Here is a 19,987-nt window from a genome sequence, read left to right as displayed (position 1 = left end):
AAAAAGGTAAATCTAGTTCTGATTTTAACCTGTTCAACCTTTAATTGATACATACTCAGCATATTATATTCTCTGTTTCATTAATTTTTTTTCAAGTTTATTTTGTTTAATCATAATTATTATCATTTATGTCAGTTATTTTCTTTAGTATCAAAATTTTCCATAAGCTTTGACAGTGCGTTTTCAAAAAGACTTAATTTCATCAGCAATGCTATCTTGGATTTGAATAATTTTATTTCTATTGTCATTAAAGTTTTCATTTTAGAATTTTACAAAAAAATGTGAAGAATTAAATTAAATATGAAGTATGTTGACTCAGTATTTGCGTTTCTTTCATCATAATTTTCAAAGATATACTATTGTAATGTATCAATTTAAAGTATGTGTTTACATACAGTACTGATGCATTATAGCGTATCATAAGCTTTAGGATGTAATCACGTACATTTATTTTTTTCAAAAAAAATAAATAAATAAATAAACATCACGTTTTTGAGAACAAATATGGCGCTGTCCATATAGCCGGCAGTTCACTGGGTGAAAACAAACTTGCCCATTAAAAATTGAGTCTAGTATTTCCAGTTTCAAATAACTTTAAACATTTGTTTCTTTCAAAAAACTTTCTTTACTTCAACAGACACCGATATTTTGATACTTGTCCAATGCGCAGTTTAATTGCGTAGTTAGGAAATAGTCTTTTCTGGAAATCCGATTCAAAATGAACGTGAAACACATATGTTGGTAATCAGATCTATATGTCAGATTGAAAGTGAATGTCACATATATATATTTTAATCTAACATTCATTGATATTAAACTTTAAAGTACACTGAAATGTTAGTGTTGGAAAATAGCAGCAGAAGTATTTTCTTGATTTTCTTGTTCCTAGAACAGTGTGTATCATCTAGTGTTTAATAGCCGCCGAACAGTAATATTGAAAATGAAAAGGGTGAACATTGCAGGTCTAGACTACATAACACGTTGTTTTGGGTATATGTAACTATGGATAAATAAATCATTAAAACATCCTCGGAATAACTAACTGTAACCGTACGGTGCTAAATTATGTTTAAGGTTTGTCTTCTGAATTTTCTCTGTTTTATAAAACATATTTGATTCCCGCGCAAAAGATATACACTTGATACAAGCGATAAAAGAATTAATAAAATATGTTTTTAAATATTGTTTATACATAAATTATATGTTTGTACATCACATGGTCAGTTATGCAATTCATTGTCGATACATAACCCTACATAACCCATAAACAATAATTTAAAAGTGCATCTGTATAATGTTTAATCTCATAGATGATAAAGGCTAGTTCCTAGATATTTGATGTATAGCATATTCGAATCCATGTTTATACATGCAGGAGGTCAATTTTCATGGACGTACCATAATAAAATCCTGTATTGTAGATATTCCTTCTTATGAATTAATACTTTACTTGAGGAGCTAAAGACACTTTCCTGCCTATTAAAATATCTGAGCTAGAAACTCATTAATATTTATTGCCTAATTGTCTCAATTTTGATATTATTATGCAGTGAAATTTAAATTGTTATATAAAACCTCAAAGATAAAGTGAATGACCTGACAATGTTTACATACATTACTTATTCGTTTGTGCATATTTGCAGGTTCAATTGTTGTTTTGTGTGTTTTTTGTCTCCATTGGATTGAATTTAGTTATTTTCAATACAAACTTTAAAGAAAACGAAGAGCAACTAAGTCATGAATGGAAAAATGGCACATTTAGGTATGATTTAAATTTAATATATTAATTTTAAGTTAACTGTGAAATATCCTTTTTTCAATTTTACACAAAAATAAATCATCAAGACCAAAATCACCCGATTTATGTTACAAAGATATTAACATTAACGCTTTTATTGCGTCAATGTATAAATAAACGAGTTCGAAAAATGAAAGAGAAAATAGTTTGTGATGTGTTCAAAAATAGATTTACAGCAGGAAAACGTACTTCGTTAGTTTAAAGTAAAACTATTGTATTAATTTATTTTTTTCAATTTCGTTAAGCCTATCGCACGGATATCACGAATGTTAGTACTGTAATGAAACTATTTTTGAAATCGAATTTTTGTTTTGTTGAAGTGTTTTATTTTCCTTCTTAATATTTTATATCTGATATGTTGAAATTCCACATACAGTACAACAACCCTTACCAACACATGTATTGAAGTTCGGGAGCTGACAACCATACAACAACATTATCATCAACTAACATTTATCATTGTATACAGATGGCATATTATTCATTTTTGCTAATGTTTAAGTAACCATATAAGCATCAAGTACCAGTTTCGTTTTTAAATAGAATGGCATATTGCTTTTTGATTTTTGAATTTCTAACATTTAATAAGCATTTCCATTGTATTCTTGACAAAAAAAAACATACCAACATTTCATGTAAAATTAAAAACTCGATACAGTTATATATAGTTAAGTTAGGTTTCAAAATAACATGTTACGATTTCTAACACTTAAATGCTAAAAATATCAATTCAGGTCAATATCTCAAACGCTTAACAAACAGAAACAATTTCGAAGCCAAAATGCAATTATACCTGACAAAAACGTCGTGAAGTCCAGAAATTGTGAGGATGTCAATACTTCCGCAAGCCCATTGCTATCCACATTACTGCTAGGTAAATATACAAGTGCTTTGTTTATTATTCCATATTTGTCCGGTTCTGAGTTAATGCAATAATACCAATAAAACCAACTCTGTTTCATGTTTTTTTTCTAAAATAAGCTTTGATATTTAAGACAGAGAAGAAACAATATTAAATAAATAACATAAATTAGACGACTATGAATTTTCTTGATTGTGGATCAGATTTTGAAACTTATATAATGTAAAGAATAATACAAATAGCTGTCATGCAACATTGATAAAATCATTTTTACCTCCTCAATTTAGAACGCTTAGATCAGTTATTTAAAATTGGAGATAGAATACGTGTTTTTGTACAACTATTTGATTCCTATGGGAAAAGGAAAACAACAGGCGGCGATTATCTTCGTGCTAGAATATGGAAAGAAGAGTTTAATATGACAGCACCTGGAATAGTGTTTGATAATACAAACGGATCATATCTGATAATATTTGAATGTTTCTGGAGCGGACCATCACAGATAATTGTATCAATAGCATATACGCAAGAAGCTGTTTCAGCACTGTTTAAGTTAATGACAAAGGTAGGTATTTGCATTCTAGATAGAGTTCAATTGAAGCCATATCTATACAGGAAAATATTATATTAAGCAAGCATTCTTATTCTGTTCTGTAAATTCCACGGTACGTCTAGTAAAATGCAATGGGCTCACATACAGCAATGTATGACTTTGCAAATATAGCTGATTTTCAAGTAAATGTATAAGCTTGTTTGTCACGGGAGAGCTCGTACCTGTCAAGGTTCAGCGTTCTCATCTTGCCTTGCACCTAGATTGACTTTTAAGAATGAATTTACATTTGTGAGAGTCTTACAATACGTACATTTTTATCTTTTAAGTTTAAACAATCATCAATGATATCTATGATATGTATTATCATCTGCTCCAAATTTGAATTAACATTATCGCCACTTTAAGATCAAAAACATTAAAACAAAAATAACCAGCAATATAGCATCATATGATAAATACATAATTGTTAGACTGACTCATTACTAAAGTTTTTACAGTATTTTAACGCTTGACTGGACCCATATACAAATATAAATTTTGGCATTCGTTTCTAATTTGTGCTCATTTATAAGAGTAAACTGGTGTTCTTGGAATCTGTATCACACACAAACACACACAAGCACACTCGCACGCACGCACACACAAACACATTTTAAAAGAAAATTAAAAGAAAAATATGATGAATCAATCGCTTTACAACAAGTGATATTTTATTTCTTCCTAATTGAAAGCATCTGTCATAATTTGAAGCATTATTATTTTCACAAATTAATTAATATGTCAATACAATTGATTCTCTAAACATGATATTTCAATCAAAATGAATATCATGCAGGTACTTGCTATGGTAAACATTGAAGCAAGATACGAACGTGGAAATGAAACGGAAGATTTGTTCTGTCATCCCGACATAGACCGCTTAAAGATACATACACATTATAAAGAAATTTGCAATTTTACTAGTTTGAATTCGGGATTACCATGGTTTTGTGGGAAACCTAAAAGAAAAACTTTAGAATGCAAGGATTGGAAATATAGCAGACATACATACCAAGATAATACAATTTTGCTAAATCAATGTGAAAAAGATGTTTTGAAAAGGTAAGTAACGGATATTTAGTTTCGAGTCATTACAAGCTTAAAAAGATATTTTAAGGTCTCTTGCCAAAAATGGGCATGTGTTTCTGTTTTCAATTGATTTTGCTAAATTATAATAAACATGATTAGGAAATGTTTTGACATGTCCATGAATGAAAAAGAACGTCATTTAGAAATTCGTTTTTTTCCGTAACGCGATTGGATATTCCCGCCACCCTTTTCACTGACGACGTAGTAATGTCCCTATCAGTTGATCTATATGCCAATTTTACTCCTACGTAAATATTACCCACTAATCAATCAAAATGTGAAATGTATAGCGTGATATAGCTGTTTTAGAAGTTTTTGTCGTATACGAAGATTATGGAAAGGAATCTCACATTGTCTTTGATCATAAAGAGCAAAACTGAACAAGATTTTAAATAAACAGCTCCGACTATTTCAACACGTATTGCCATACCACTAACAAATATCAAAAAAGATAAGCAAACCAATATCAATAAAATAATCCATCCTGTTATAGATATTTTAATGGCATGGAATCGATCACTATTTTTTAATGTTAATCATTAACGTTTCTAACATTCTGTTTTCTGCATTAGCGTGAAAAAGGAAGAAATATATCGGTGTTTTGTCTATAAACATCACATGTAACTATCCACTTAGTCTTGTAAGTTAAAAGTGTTTTGTGTTGGCACTCAATTTAGTATGTAATTTTTTTTAAAGATTTGACTCTAGAAACGTTGACCTGAGTTTAGTTTGATAGAATTTAATGCCTACATTCATATAAGATTAAAACAAATGTAGATTTACGCGGACTTACATAAGTAATACTAGAAAAGAGTGCGCAGCGGAACTTTTTAAACAACTTGTTTATCTTGACATCGAAAAAGTCATCTTTTCGGAGCATGGTAGTTATTTTGCCGGTAGTTTGGTTCAAGCATATAACTTAAAACTACCCTCAGCGAATAAGTGCATACATATCATGTACGTAAATGAAAATAATTTTACGAATGAAAAATATATTTTAAAAAGAGATCTATGTACGTCACTTCCATTTTTAGGTCCCATCCGAATAACGGAAAGCGACACTTACATCTGTTTGAGAAAAAAAATTATAACGGTTGTACTAAGCAATTCATTTACGCGTAAATTTTGACAAATACACTTTATTAAGTTTGTTCTATATAATCAGATGTTACAATTGGCCAAAATTTTAAGTTTTATTACGTTATATTGTGTCTTCGCAAGTGTACATGACCAAGAAAACATATCAATTTTCGGATAACAAAAGAAAACACGAACGAAAAAATCGTTTCTAACTCCGCACTCTCCTAGGAATATAAATGAGTCATTGCTCTTCTTCAGATGTAATGCATAAAACATAAAGCCGCCTTTAAGACGAGCATTTGAAGAATGGCATGCGAAATTGTGGCTAAATAATAAAATGTGTGTACTTTAGTGAAATTAACTTATTACCCAGATTAAAATCAATGAAATTGATAGACAACAAGCAATTACCATAGCATTGCAAGCAATCTATAAGTCCCCTACCGGTAAGGACCCCAGCAACATTCTCAAAAGTGATCTCAGGAAACAGGTTATTTTCTTATTAAAGAAAGACAGACAGACAGACTGAAGGACACTCTAAAATTTTATTTTAAACATCCCTGTTACCATAATATAACATTTTTAAAGCAAAATTCTTAAAGAGGAGATAACTGTTGAAAATAAAGATGATAGACTTATGAACATTGTCATACATGTTGTGAGTGTTACAAGGACTATTATTTTAAGTTTAAAAATACCATTTATAGTCACAAACAAGAAAGTAAAAAATAACAATTTTCAGATATACCATTAACATGTATAGTAACAAAGATGAAAAATAAAAGATATATATATAACAATGTAGGTGTTGATAAATACTTTTTATTTTGCATTCGAAGTAAACCCATGAAAAAATAAGAAAGTTAAAGAATAAGAAAGAATCAAAGTTTAAGGAGGAGATTCTGGAAATATGGATTCTAGATTTATACATATTGTTAAATTATTATGATGTGGAAGTTTGAAGTTAATCCTATAAGGAGTGAAGAAGATGTAGTAAAAATTACCAATTTCCCGAAAATCAACTAAGTGCAAGGGGGATATAATTCGGGAAATAGTCTTGCTTGAGTTTTGAACCTTCTCACAAATGATTTAAGTAATAACAAGAAATTGAAATGTTAAAAAGCTGACATTTTGCACATGTATTCATATATTAACCTTCGCAATATATAGCAACAGAGATATCATTACATTTTATTTGACGTTAAAGGGGACATTCTAAGCAAAATATTCAACTTTGTAGATAGGTTACCTAAGATGACATCTCAGGCTAAAGCTCCAAATTAACATAACTTACTTTAAATCGCACCAAAGACTGTTGACGTTACTATATTAATGTGCTTTAGATCGCATAAAAAAGATTATACAAACTATCAACATAACTGTTAATTTGCTTAAGATCGCCCTAAAGACTTGAAGTTAATATAATCTTAACAATGCTTTTTTGATTAAGATGGTACCAAAGGCTTTTCCAAACTGTTAAAATACACGCAGGTGATTATTCCTTTCGATAAGTGTCCATTATGTTTCAGGAAAGGACACTTTGATAACAATAGCTGTCCATTTTTTGTTAGACTTATAACATTCTTAACATCTGTGAAAAAGAAATAAAGACGTAAAACTGAAATACAATATTTTCAAGAACTTCTACCATTATCAGATTACTCCCGGTCTGAAAAATATCCTTGCTTTGAATGAAAAATTTATCGGAATGAAATACAAAATTAATACATCGATTTAAACACTTGCTTATTAGCCAACTAAAGGAAAAGAAAGTAAACGCACATGTATATCATTCTATGCATATCGCAAAATATAAATCTAAAATATATTTTCAAAAGATATTAAATAACATATTTACTGGTTATTATACATGTATAGCATATCTAATTTGTCTCATATGCAAAAATGTTTTCAAGAGTGTAAATCATTTGAAAAAAGTATCAACTCAAAATAAATAAATAAATAACATATGTGATTTTTAATATGTATCATATGCTATAAGGATGACCATGTATGTATTGTCATTTTATTAATAATTAATCAGAACAATAAATCTTTTTTCATTCCGGGTTGGCAGCTTTGTGTTTCATTATATAGCCGATCCCAACTTTAAAAGTGCAATTGCTTTATTTAACGGATTATTCCTTATTAAGCATCTAATGATATTTTGGAATATGTTTTGGAATTAGTTTCAACAAAGATATCCAAAAAAAAATTACGTTTCAAGTTTTGCCATTCATCGGATGAATGTCTTTCAATATATAGTTCGTTATCATTGTCAAAGTAACTCATTATCATATATTTGCAATCTAATTTGTGAATGGCACAATTAAATAAATTTTAAAACAAACACCCAAAAATAATTATTTTAGCATTCCCTATCATTTTTCAATATCACTGTGTACATGTACATATGCCTGTTGTTACGATTTGGTCTATTTTTGACCGATATATGATTGACACAGTCATTTACGCAAACGAAAACACTTGAGCGATTTTATCCATGGCACGGACAACTATTGTGTAGACTCTCCATTACTTAACTTTATTGTGTAAGCGTTTTACAAGTGAGCTTTATTGTCCAGTCTGAAACAAGGTACTTAAAAGGGTTCCAATCAACTTTATTTATTCGCAAAACGTTGATCAACTTAGCATAATCTGTTAATATTGCACAAAGAATTGTAGTGGTATATTTTAAGTAGGAGACAGTCATCGTATCTCTCGATTCCAGAGGAATAATGAACACTCGACATCTTCGGGGCCTCGTCTCCATTATTTTTCAGGAATGGACTGATTCTCGGCCTTCCTCAATTACATAATTTGCTTGCGATTGGACAAAAGGCTAGAAGAAACTATAAACAAGAGCCACCGGCGGGGAAAACGCTCGACTTTTTACTTTCTCTAAAAGCAAACATGGAAATGTTTGAACAAAATCTTAACGTTTCCTTTTTTATAAAATTAATCGGTCTGTCTTGTCACATAAATTTTGTCTATAAATTTTGTATATATAAATATACTAAATTATATATATATATATATATATATATATAGAAACACGCAATTCTATAAATAGAAACACGCAATTCTATAAATAGAAAATTCTATAAATATGGTGGTGGAGTCACTTGGTGGTGTCACGTGGTCGAGTCACTTGGTGGTGTCATGTGGTAGAGTCACGTGGTGAAGTCACTTGGTGGAGTCACGTGGTAAAGTCACGTTGAGTCACGTGGTGGAGTCACGTGGTAAAGTCACGTGGTGGAGTCACGTGGTAGAGTCACGTAATGAAGTCACGTGGTAAAGTCATGTGGTAAAGTCACGTGGTAGAGTCACGTGGTAAAGTCACGCGGTAAAGTCACGTGATACAGTTACGTGGTAGTCACGTGGTACAGTCACGTGGTAAAGTCACGTGGTGAAGTCACGTTGTCAAGCCACGTGGTGAAGTCACGTGTTGAAGCCACGTGGTGAAATCATGTGGTAAAGTCACAACAAGGTCTTGTCCTAAAGTATGTTCTGTTATAATATGAAGTTGATCCCTTCAATAATAGCAAAGTTACAGCCAGTTACAGCCAAAACAATGAAAATTTCAATTATTTGAACTTCAAAGTCAAGGTCATTAATAAGTGAAGGTCACGGTCTGTCTAGTTATTTTTAAGGGTTATCCTTGAAGATTATTATGTTCAAGTTTGAAGACAATCCATTCAAAAATAACAAAGTTACAGCCAATAATAGCCAAAAAAATGAAAATTTTAATAATTTGACCTTCAAAGTCAAGGTCATTTATGAGTGAAGGTCAAGGTATGTCTGGCTATTTTTAAGGGATATCCTTTCAGATTATTATGTTCAAGTTTGAAGACAATCCATTCAAAAATAACAAAGTTACAGCCAATAACAGCATGAACAAGTAAAATTTGGACTTTTAACCTTGAAGGTCAAGGTCATTTATGGATGAAGGTCAAGGTTAGTGTGGGCTACTGAAAGGTCTTGTCCCAAGGGTTGTTGTGGCCAAGTATGAAGACAATACACCAAGAAATAAAAAAGTTATGATCCAGGTACAAGTTTGCGGACGGCAACGGCAACGCCGCCGCGACTATAACAATACCTCTACATTTTTTTTTTTCAAAAAAAAAGGTCGAGCTAAAAACATAACTATAGTAATTTGTTTTATATCAAAGTAAATAATTGACCAAACTATTTACATATTACGACAATATGCTTAAGATTCCACCTAAGCATTGGACAAACTAAAAACTTAAATTAACTTCATCATAACGATGTTTTTTGTTTTTGTTTTAGAAGACATTGTTAAGGCATGAAATATTTACAGAACTAGTTACTTCCTATTTCATTCGCTCCATAGGCTAGACCAAGTCAAAGCTAAAGATCGCCCTGACGTTTTAAAAAACTATTAACAAAACTATATTTACCTCTTTTTCGATTGTACGAATTGTTCATTCAAACAATGCTGTTTATTCTCTTCAGATCGCACAAATGGCTTTGGCACACTATTTACGTAGCTACGTTAGATTTTGTTATACCGCACCAAAAGCTTAAACAAAACTAACATCATTACATTAATTCGCGCTTTAGATCGCACCAAAGGTTTGACCTACCTATTCTAATTTTCAATAAATCATAACAAAGGCTTGGACAAACTATATAGATAACCTTTTTATCTAAATCACTACAAAGGCTTGATTATAACTATTCATGTTATTATGTTAATTTACTTTAGATCGCATCAAAGGCTTGAACAAACTATTAACGTTTCTATTCAGGAGGCAAAGCAGACGACAGAACGCCTCTCTTGTTTCAAATATAATATTACTAATTTGTGGTTTCTGAAACAGACAACCGGATATTTACAGAACACGACTTGGCATACAACACATTGCAAAGGTACAAAAATTACACAGTGATAAACACTAACTGAAGTTAAATATTTCTAATAGCAAGTATAATATGTATCTTCACCATGACAATCATTAAGTAACCTTGTAACGACAAGCATGATTAAAAGGCTTATTGTGACTCTTATCAATACTGCAGAAGGAAGGCATGAATATAATGTATAATTAACAAACAGCTACGCAAAGGGGCCAGTAATCTTAATTCATCATTAAAATAAAATTAGAACATTATACATTAACTTGGCATTGAAAAAATGACAATATTATTTCTTGATTGTTCTGTATAACCAATTTGTAGAATCCTTAACATTCCTAATGTGTACCTTTCATTACAATGACTTATTTCAGGTTTAATCGGAAAAAAACTTGGCCGTTGTATCAGAAATAAAACGCTTTACCTATTTGGAGACTCAACTGTTAGACAATGGTATTCAGCAATAAAAAGACGGATTAATTGTAAACAATTTACGAAGAAAATGACATATCCAATATCTAAATTAACAAAAGCAGGATGTACCGCGACAAATAATAACTTTACAATGTTTTTAGCACCGCATTCTTATCCGTTTTATATTAGCAAAAACCACTGGAAATATGCTTTGGATTATTTAACTTCAATATCTAGACGAATTGACCAAATATCACCATTTGAAGATGCAGTCGTTTTGATCCATGTATTTGCACACATGAAAACGTTCCACTATAAAAACTTCAGGAAAACGATCAGCCACATCCGTCATGCCATTGAAAGACTTTTAGAAAGGAATAAACATGTTAAAATATTCATTAAGATGCCACATACATTTACTGAGAATATTGCAGGATTGAATGACTTTTTCGGATGGCAATTTTCAAAAATAATATTCGAGACATTTGATGGGCTATTTGATGAAGTAATACCCTTAGATCAAAAAGACGCAACCATTGCAGCAATGTCAAAATTCTTGCACCCCCCTAACTTTATAGTTGAGGCTATGGTTAATCAAATGTTTAGTTACGTGTGTGAGTAATTGATCACACTTGAGAAATTTGGAGAAAACAACAAATATTTAGATTACCTAGATGAGCAGATATTCATTTTCTTTTGTTTAGAATCTTAGGTCAATCAAAAAAATGTTATGAAATACAACTCAGTTACTGAAAGTGACAAGTTACGGTTAGTTTATATGAATGCAAACACCATGTTGCCGGTGCTAGGGGGCGTAAAGTATGTTGCACTTTTTCAGTAGCTATCACGAACAAACTCAATCAAACCGTGTCTGCACGTTTCATATATTTTTGCTGTTATAAATGATTGCGAGGGATCACTTTGTTTCCATATATTTATATTGTCTGTAAGATGATAGACACAAGAATTAAAACGGAAATTTATTTAGAAAAACAAAATAAACATGTTTGATTTAGCCCGGTTTTCAATTTTTCGATTTTAAAATTCATTTTATTTAGTTCCACATTGTTTTCTCGTTTAGGGCATATGCATTTTTTTTACTTGGGGACCATATGCCGCTTTTCATGGAATGGCACTTACGTGTCACATTGAAGGTTCCATGATAACCGCCATATGAACACATCTGCGGATGTTTCAAAATTCCAAATTGTACCATTTCATGTTTAATGTTGAATTCTGTTTAAGCCGGTGCTAGGGGGCTTGGACGTTAGTTTGCACATGACAGGACCGTCCATGAACAGGCTCAATCAAACCGAGCCTGCAACATTTTCAATGGGTTGCCGTGTTGGGCTTTCTTTAGGTATTCTTATTTTTCTCTATTTTATCGCCACATCAACGTTGTTTGTGTCGTGTGGAGGCCGTAAAAAGTCGACCCGTACATTCAATCAGATATGTTACACTTCCGATCCTTGCAAGATGCGTTCAGCACGACATAATTGTTGTGCTTGTGTTATGTTAGTTCTTTCTATTCGGCATTGTTCTCATTGGGTGGTTCCAGTATTCCTAACTTGAATACTGTTGAATCACCCTTGGGATATGTGGCCTGCTTTTTAAATTTGTCTTTTGACGTCTTACCTGTGTTATGCAGGCTTCATAACCTCTGATCCCCTTTCAAAAATCCATTTTATTTAGTTCAGCCCATTGTTTTCTCGTTAAGGGTATACGTAGTTTTTTACTTGGGGACCATATGCCGCTTTTCATGGAATGGCACTAACGTGTCACATTGAAGGTTCCATGATAACCGCCATATGAACACATCTGCAAATGTTTCAAAATTCTAAATTTTACCAGTTCATGTTAAATGTTGTTTCTTTAGGGATTCTTATTTTTCTCTATTTAGTATTCATCAGGACGCTAGAAGATATTGTGAAATGTTGCTACGTCATTTTTCCGATCTATTTTTTAGGGTCACTGATCCCAATTCTTTTGGCATTAAAAAGTAAGTAAAAAGAGGCAACCAGTTATCTCTCATGAACCATTCAATTAAACAAAGAATTTGGGTTCAAATTATTTTTTTCTTTGAAGATCAAACTTACAGGAAATATATTTTATTTTAACCAGCTATACAAACATCTTCTTATATTAAGACTTGTATTTATTATAGAACTAAAACAATAAGACCATATAGCTGAAAATTTAGCATATAAAGCACTAAGGGTGAGGCAGATTCGAAACACAAATATGTAGAAAATAAACAGTGTTAGCGGTATTACCTATCATTTCAATTTTAATTACTCATGAGCAATGGTGCGAAATAAATAATATATAAATCTTTAGACTTGCAAATAACATTTGGAAACAGGTTCAATAAAAGTTATGTGTTGCACTCGCTGTTTTAATTTTTATTGATTATTTGTGTCAACAAATAAATGTTTGGAAAGTTTTGCCACTGCATTCACAATAAGTTTTGCAAATAAAAATGTGTTCATTTATATAAATAAGAATAAATATAATGAAATTACCTCATGTAAGGTTTTATGTATATAAATGGTTAATAAAACATTTACAAACACAACGAGCCAGTGTAAGGGTCTCACGCAAACGACGTTAATGGGTTTTGCTCATATGGAAATTAGCTCAGCCTGAAATATAAAATTTGGAATTCTTATAGGGACACATCTAGTCTAGCGAACCCAAGGCCCCGTGTTTACAAAGATTTAAGGATGAGGATCAAGATAAGGATCAAATTAAAAAAAATCTGATATTCTTCATTGAATTATTAAATATCTAATATCAATATTAATGGATAAAACTGGACTTGCAATTGCAAGTTTATGAAATTTTAGAGTAAATTGATTTTTATTTTTGCAAGATACGGGCATTGAGTTGATCCAAATATTGATCTTGATCCTAAAATTGATCCTTATTTTGATCCGAATATTTGTATTTGTATTGTTATTTGTTGATTTTATCACAAAAATGGTTTGTTTCATTCTAGCAAAACACGATTAATTTAGTAACATAATACAATGAAAATAAAATCAGGTTCACTTGATCCTGATCTTTTCTTAGTGAACACAGGGCCAGAAGACAAAAAAAAATGTTAGTGCACATGCATTTTTGGGGCTGCCCTCCTCGAAAACCCCGCTTTTTTGCATACTTATTTTCATAACTAGAACACAATTCGTTCAGTAAGACTACTTCTTAGCTTAAGCTGTCGGAAAGTAATATTACATCGTCACCCTTATCCTGATCAACGTCATCATTACTATTCTGTGTTTCTATAGCCTCGTCGTCTGAGTGTAAAAGTAAAAATAAAAAGCCCATTGAACAAATGCAGGGTACTCAAAGCAACATGCAAGTTAAATTATGTAAGTTTATATATGAAGGTATCAGAGCATTGTTAATATGATGTCTGATAAAACTTATTAAAGTATGTAACGTTTCAGATTAAATTGTATACAAATTGTCCGTGTTGTGTCATGTTGACAAGTTTTATTGTATCATTGTATGCATGTGTTTGTGTAGTAAGAAACATAATGTTTACGTTACCAATCAAATATTACTTTTTGGAAAACAAACACAAACAATAAAACAACAATAAAAAAGAGTGTTTTGTAGGTTGACCTTTTATGCAATGGTTGCATATTTAAATGAAATTATGGTGAAATTATCAGAAAGGATATGTTAAACACTTTCATCTGAAACTTTACCGATTCAGCAAATTAAAATAAACTAAAACGTGTAAATAATATACACTTATTCCTTCTTTTTTAAGTCCTCGAACATTGCATTTGTGACACACTCTTCAACTTAGAAAGAATAGTTTTTCTAATTTTCTTTAACTTAAAACAAATTTAAATTGAAACGAAATATCAATATCAACACATAACCTGTTATGAATTTGATATTTTATGACTATCTTTGAACTGCATAAGCTGCTGGTACTTTTTCTCCCTCATGTAACAGTATTCTATCGTCACAGACATCCGAAGCATCGACTCTTAGGAGTAAGAGTCTAAAAATGCTCACTATTTTAAGACATATCGCATGCTAAGTGTTCAACCCTTTTTTTTTCAGTTGGACAATACGCTTTCCTCTTTAGATGACATCTTATGCACCAAGTGGTAAACTCTATAATGAGCAGTTCTTGAAGCCATTTAGGACTGAATTGACTGAATGTTCGTCTTCTGTCATGCTTCTTCAGGCCTTTGAAGGCGATTTTCTTGTTGCCCTGTCTTAAAGACATTGAGTACTTTTGTATTGGTCATTGGGTTTACTTTTATATGTATCTACATGCTCATTTCTGTGTTGTATTTATTTCACATTTTGTAACTATAAGAATTTCGCTTAGCGGGATTAATTTTATTTACAATGTCTAGTTTTAAAAGGAGCATGGTGGGGCTAAGCGTAAGTTTTGATGCACCATAAACCGTTTTAACTCCCCAGCAGTAATTAAGACATTGAGTACTTTTGTATTGGTCATTGGGTTTACTTTTATATGTATCTACATGCTCATTTCTGTGTTGTATTTATTTCACCTTTTGTAACTATTAGAATTTCGCTTGGCGGGGTTAATTTTATTTACAATGTCTAGGTTTAAAAGGAGCATGGTGGGGCTTAGCGTAAGTTTTGGTGCACCATGAACCGGTTTAAACTCCCCAGCAGTAATTATGCTGCTGACCGTTTTTGTTTGTGTCCCTTTTAGTTGTTTTCTCGTCTACGGTAAGTATCTTCCTTTTTGCCCCTAGCTTTATTTTTTTAACTTTGCCACTTTGTGGGCCGTTAATGCCTTTCTTTAGGGATTCATATTTTCTTTATTTTATCGCCACATCAGCGTTGTTTGTGCCGTGTGGAGGCTGTAAAAAGCCGCCCCTTACATTCAATCAGATATGTTATATTTCCGATCCTTAAAGATCGTTCAGCACGACATTATTTGTGCGCTAGTGGAAATTCAGTTCTTTCCATTCGGCTATTTTCATGTTGGAAGGTTCCAGTATTCCTAACTTGAATACTGTTGAATCACCCTTGGGATATGTGGCCTGCCTTTTAAATTTGTCTTTTGACGTCTTACCTGTGTTATGCAGGCTTCATAACCTCTGATCCCCTTTCAAAAATCCATTTTATTTAGTTCCGCCCATTGTTTTCTCGTTTAGGGTATACGTAGTTTTTTACTTGGGGACCATATGCCGCTTTTCATGGAATGGCACTAACGTGTCACATTGAAGGTTCCATTATAACCGTCATATGAACACATCTGCGAATGTTTCAAAATTCAAAATTGTACCAGTTGAATGTTGAATTCTGTTAAGCCCGTACTAGCGGGTGTGGACGGTAGTTTGCACTTGACAGTACCGTCCTTGAACAGGCTCAATCAAACCGAGCCTGCAACATTTTCAATTTTGCTGTGTTGGACTTTCTTTAGGGATTCTTATTTTCTCTATCAATAAATCAGTTCTTTCTTTCCTTAAGTTTCTTTGTCGGTTACTATAATTTCTTTTTAAGTATCATTTAAGTGATTATACCGTCTGTGCTTTGCATTGTGCCTTGTCCTGTTTTTGTTTGGGATCCTTTTCTCCTTGCCGCTGGCTCTTGTTGTTTTTGGGTCTTGTGCGGGTAACGTTCATTGAACGCCGCCTTTCCTTGTTGATCAGGTTTATCATATTAGATCTTTCTGCATCTTCAACTTGGAATTGCTTGCAATTGATTTGCCTCACCTTAAATAAATATTTAAGTAAACAGTGAATCTGAGAAGAATCAGTACTTCACATGAATTTACAGTCTAGCTGTAATGTACTGTGTTCTTTCCAAAGTATGAAAATATGTTGCAAAAAATCTGGAAACAAAGTGATCCCTTGAAAGCATTAATCACAACAAAATTACAAGAGAATTGCAGACTCGTTTTGATTGAGTCTGTACATGAGGGATAATGAATACGTGCAACATCCCTCACGCTCCCTAGCACCAGCTTGAGCAGTATCCTACTCTCAACACTTTATAGTGCTGGCATCAATGATCCCGAAGGACCAGAAAAATATAACAACACTGAAGTGAAGTACGGGGCAACTTTTACAGCTGCCACACAGCACTTGACACTTGCTCTTGTGAAGTATAAAAATCTGGAAACAAAGTGATCCCTCGAAAGCATTAATCACAACAAAATAAAAAGAAACATTCAGACTCGGTTTGATTGAGTACATGAGGGATAACACTCAACACTTAATAGTACTGGCATCAAAGATCCCGAAGGACCAGAAAACTTTTACAACACTGAAGTAAAGTACGGGGCAACTTTTACAGCTGACACACAGCACTTGACACACAACTTGAACATATTCTAAGCATGTAATTGTATGCACAATGATTGTCAACAGTACTATCAAAATCTGGAAACAAAGTGATCCTTCGCAATCATTAATCACAACAAAATTAGACAAGAATTGCTTTTTCATCCTTTGAGAACCCTCTCTACAAAATAAAGAGAATGACAAGATCCCTAAAGAACGTTCAAAACGACAAAATTAAAAATGTTGCAGGGGTTTCGTTTGATTGAGCCTGTTCATGGAAGGTAATGAAATGTGCAAGTTACCGTCCATGCCCCTAGTACCGACTTAAGCAGTATTCAACATTGAATATAAACTGGTAAATTCTTGAATTTTAAAGCATCCGCAGATGTGTTCATATAGCGATTATAATGGAACCTCCTATGTGGCACGTTAGTGCCATTACACAATAAGCGGCATATGGTCCTCAAGTGGCCTAAACGAGAAAACACAATGAGCGGAACTAAATAAAATGAAATTTTTAAAGGGGATCAGAGGTTATGAACTCTCCCTATCACAGATAATACGTCAAAGACAAATTTAAAAAATCAGTCCACATATCTACAAAAACTACAAAACGCTATTCAATTTTATCTTTTGACATCTGTAATATGCAGGCTTCATAACCTCTGATCCCCTTTCAAATCCCATTGTGTTTAGTTCCACTTATTGGTTTCTCGTTTAGGACACAAGCTTTCTATTATTTCGGAACCATACGCCGCTTTTCTTGGAATGGCACGGAAGTGTCACATTGAAGTTTCCTTGATAACCGCCGTATGAACAAATCTGCGGATGGTTCACAATTCAAATCATTTTCATGTTTAAATGTTGAATTCTGCTAAAGCCGGTGCTGGGGCATGGACGGTAACTTGCCCTTTACAGTACCGTCTCTGAACAGGCTCAATCAAATATGAAAAACAAGATCAACAAGGAAAGGCGGCGTTCAATGAACGCAACCCCCATATGACCCAGCAACAAGAACCAATGGCAAGGAGCCCAGGTGGACCCCAAACATAAAAAGGACAGGGCAACGACACGTTAATCATTAAATGATAAATAATTTGTAACTGATTAGGAATTCAAAGAAAAATAATAATAGGCCCACAAAGGGGAAGGGGACAGGAGACCGGGGGAAGGGGGGGGGGGGGGTAATCAAAGAAATAAAAAACTAGAGGCAATGGGGAAGATACTTACCGTAGACGAGAAAACAACAAGGGACACAAGCAAAAGTGTCACCAAAACAGTATGAAACAACATAGACATACATCTGAGGAACACAGTGGGGCGCCGCCTTGGAACGGTCAGCAGCATAATAATGACTGCTGGGGAGTTTAAAACCGGTTAATGGTGCACCAAACCTCGCTCTTAGCCCCACCATGTTCCTATAAACGAGACAGTGTAAATAAAAATGAATCCCCGCCAAGTGAAATTCTAAACAGTTGTTCATGGTTACAAAAGGTTAAAATAAGTAAAACACTAAAATGATCATGTAGAAACATATAAAAGTAAACCCAATGACCATGACAAAAGTACTCAATGTCCTAAAGGAAGACAGAACAACAAGAAAATCACCTACAAGGGCCCGACGAAGCAAGGCAGAAGACGAACATTAAGACAATTCAGTCCCAAAGGGCTTTACGAACTATCCATCATAGAGTCTCCCACTTGGTCCGTCAGATGCAATCAAAAGAGGAAAGCGTAGTGTCCAACTGTAAAAGGGTTGAACACTAAACATGCAGTATGTCTTAAAATAGTAGGGTCATAACCTCTTTTAATAAAACGTTTAATGATTTTAGTAAAAACAGCAGAAAAATTACCATGACCCAAAATCTTACGAAGTTTGTAAACCACATCGCCATAAAAACCAGGCTGGCTAATCCCTTGTCGCAGAAGAGTTTTTAAATCACTATTGAATTTAGAAATTAAATCAAAGTTACGATTGTAAAATTTAGTAAAATATTTCCGTAATTTATGATAGCGGTAGCCCTGTTTTAGAAGCTTGCTGGTAATAAAAATATTCCGCTCGTTGAAATCCTTTACGTTGTTACAAGCTCTAGCAAATCTAATTAACTGAGAAACATAAACCCCGTAGGATGTTGCATGGGGTACGTCTCCATCCAAATGTGGATAATTAACTATACAAAAGTCAAAGTCATCTCTTTTATCATAAAACCGGTTTTATCATGAAACCGAGCCTGCACCATTTTCAATTCTGCCGTTTTGGGCTTTCTGTAGGGATACTTATTTTCTCCTTTTAGCAAATACATGCAAGTTGGTATAACATGTGAGAAAAGCTTCAATGCTTGGAGTTAAGGTTATGAGTTCATGAAGAAGAAATGGAAAATTCAGTGAATTTAAATACCACAATAGTTTTTCTCCCAATTGTGGATCGCCATTCACTACAAAGCTTTTGTCAGGCTTTAGTAAATTGTTCAATATATTTGATGTGCAATGAACTTATAATTTTTGAAATATAATGGTAGTCTGAAGCAAATGTTGATTCGTATGTGCATTTAAAAAATCTAGAAAAAATGGGATTCATCGGAAGCGTTAATCACAACAACATTATTCCATGAAATTGCAGATTCGGTTTGATTGAGTCTTAGCATGAAGAATAAATGAAAGAGTGAAACATCCTTGCTTGGTCCCAGCACCTGCTTGAGCGGTATTTAATTTTCAACACTTCAAAGTGCTAGAATCAAAGATACCACAGGATGAGAAAAATGTACCAGCTCTCAAGAATTGGATCGGAATGCTTTGTTTCTTTCATATAAGGAAGTACTGAAAATGAGTCTTGTTATATTTTCTGGTCCTTCGGGATCATTGATGCCAACACTATAAAGTGTCGAGAATTGAGTACCGCTCAAGCCGGTGCTAGGGGGCGTGAGGGATGGTTGCACTTATACATTGTTCCTCATGTACAGACTCAATCAAACCGACGTTTTTTG

At 33.0% G+C, this 19,987-nt stretch overlaps 1 protein-coding gene and 1 long non-coding RNA gene across 2 annotated transcripts; both read left to right on the top strand.

Annotated features, from left to right (window-relative positions):
- The first annotated feature begins 768 nt into the window (after positions 1-768).
- On the top strand, positions 769-2,640 carry LOC132731485 (uncharacterized). Its single transcript, XR_009625897.1, has 3 exons — positions 769-1,074; positions 1,644-1,762; positions 2,533-2,640. It is a non-coding gene; the product is annotated as an uncharacterized LOC132731485 (long non-coding RNA).
- A 320-nt stretch (positions 2,641-2,960) lies between these two features.
- Positions 2,961-12,038, top strand: LOC132731486 (NXPE family member 4-like). Its single transcript, XM_060717676.1, has 4 exons — positions 2,961-3,225; positions 4,049-4,314; positions 10,154-10,317; positions 10,677-12,038. Exons 1-4 carry the CDS (start codon positions 3,079-3,081, stop codon positions 11,336-11,338), a joined length of 1,239 nt encoding a protein of 412 aa, XP_060573659.1. The 5' UTR covers positions 2,961-3,078; the 3' UTR covers positions 11,339-12,038.
- The last annotated feature ends 7,949 nt before the right edge of the window (positions 12,039-19,987 follow it).

The sequence above is a fragment of the Ruditapes philippinarum genome, unplaced genomic scaffold, assembly GCF_026571515.1.
Source record: "Ruditapes philippinarum isolate M1 unplaced genomic scaffold, ASM2657151v2 ctg5792_1_1_1_1, whole genome shotgun sequence".
Classification (NCBI taxonomy): Eukaryota; Metazoa; Mollusca; class Bivalvia; order Venerida; family Veneridae; genus Ruditapes; species Ruditapes philippinarum.
Note: the sequence above shows the minus strand (reverse complement) of the source record. Positions and strands in the feature narration are given on the sequence as shown.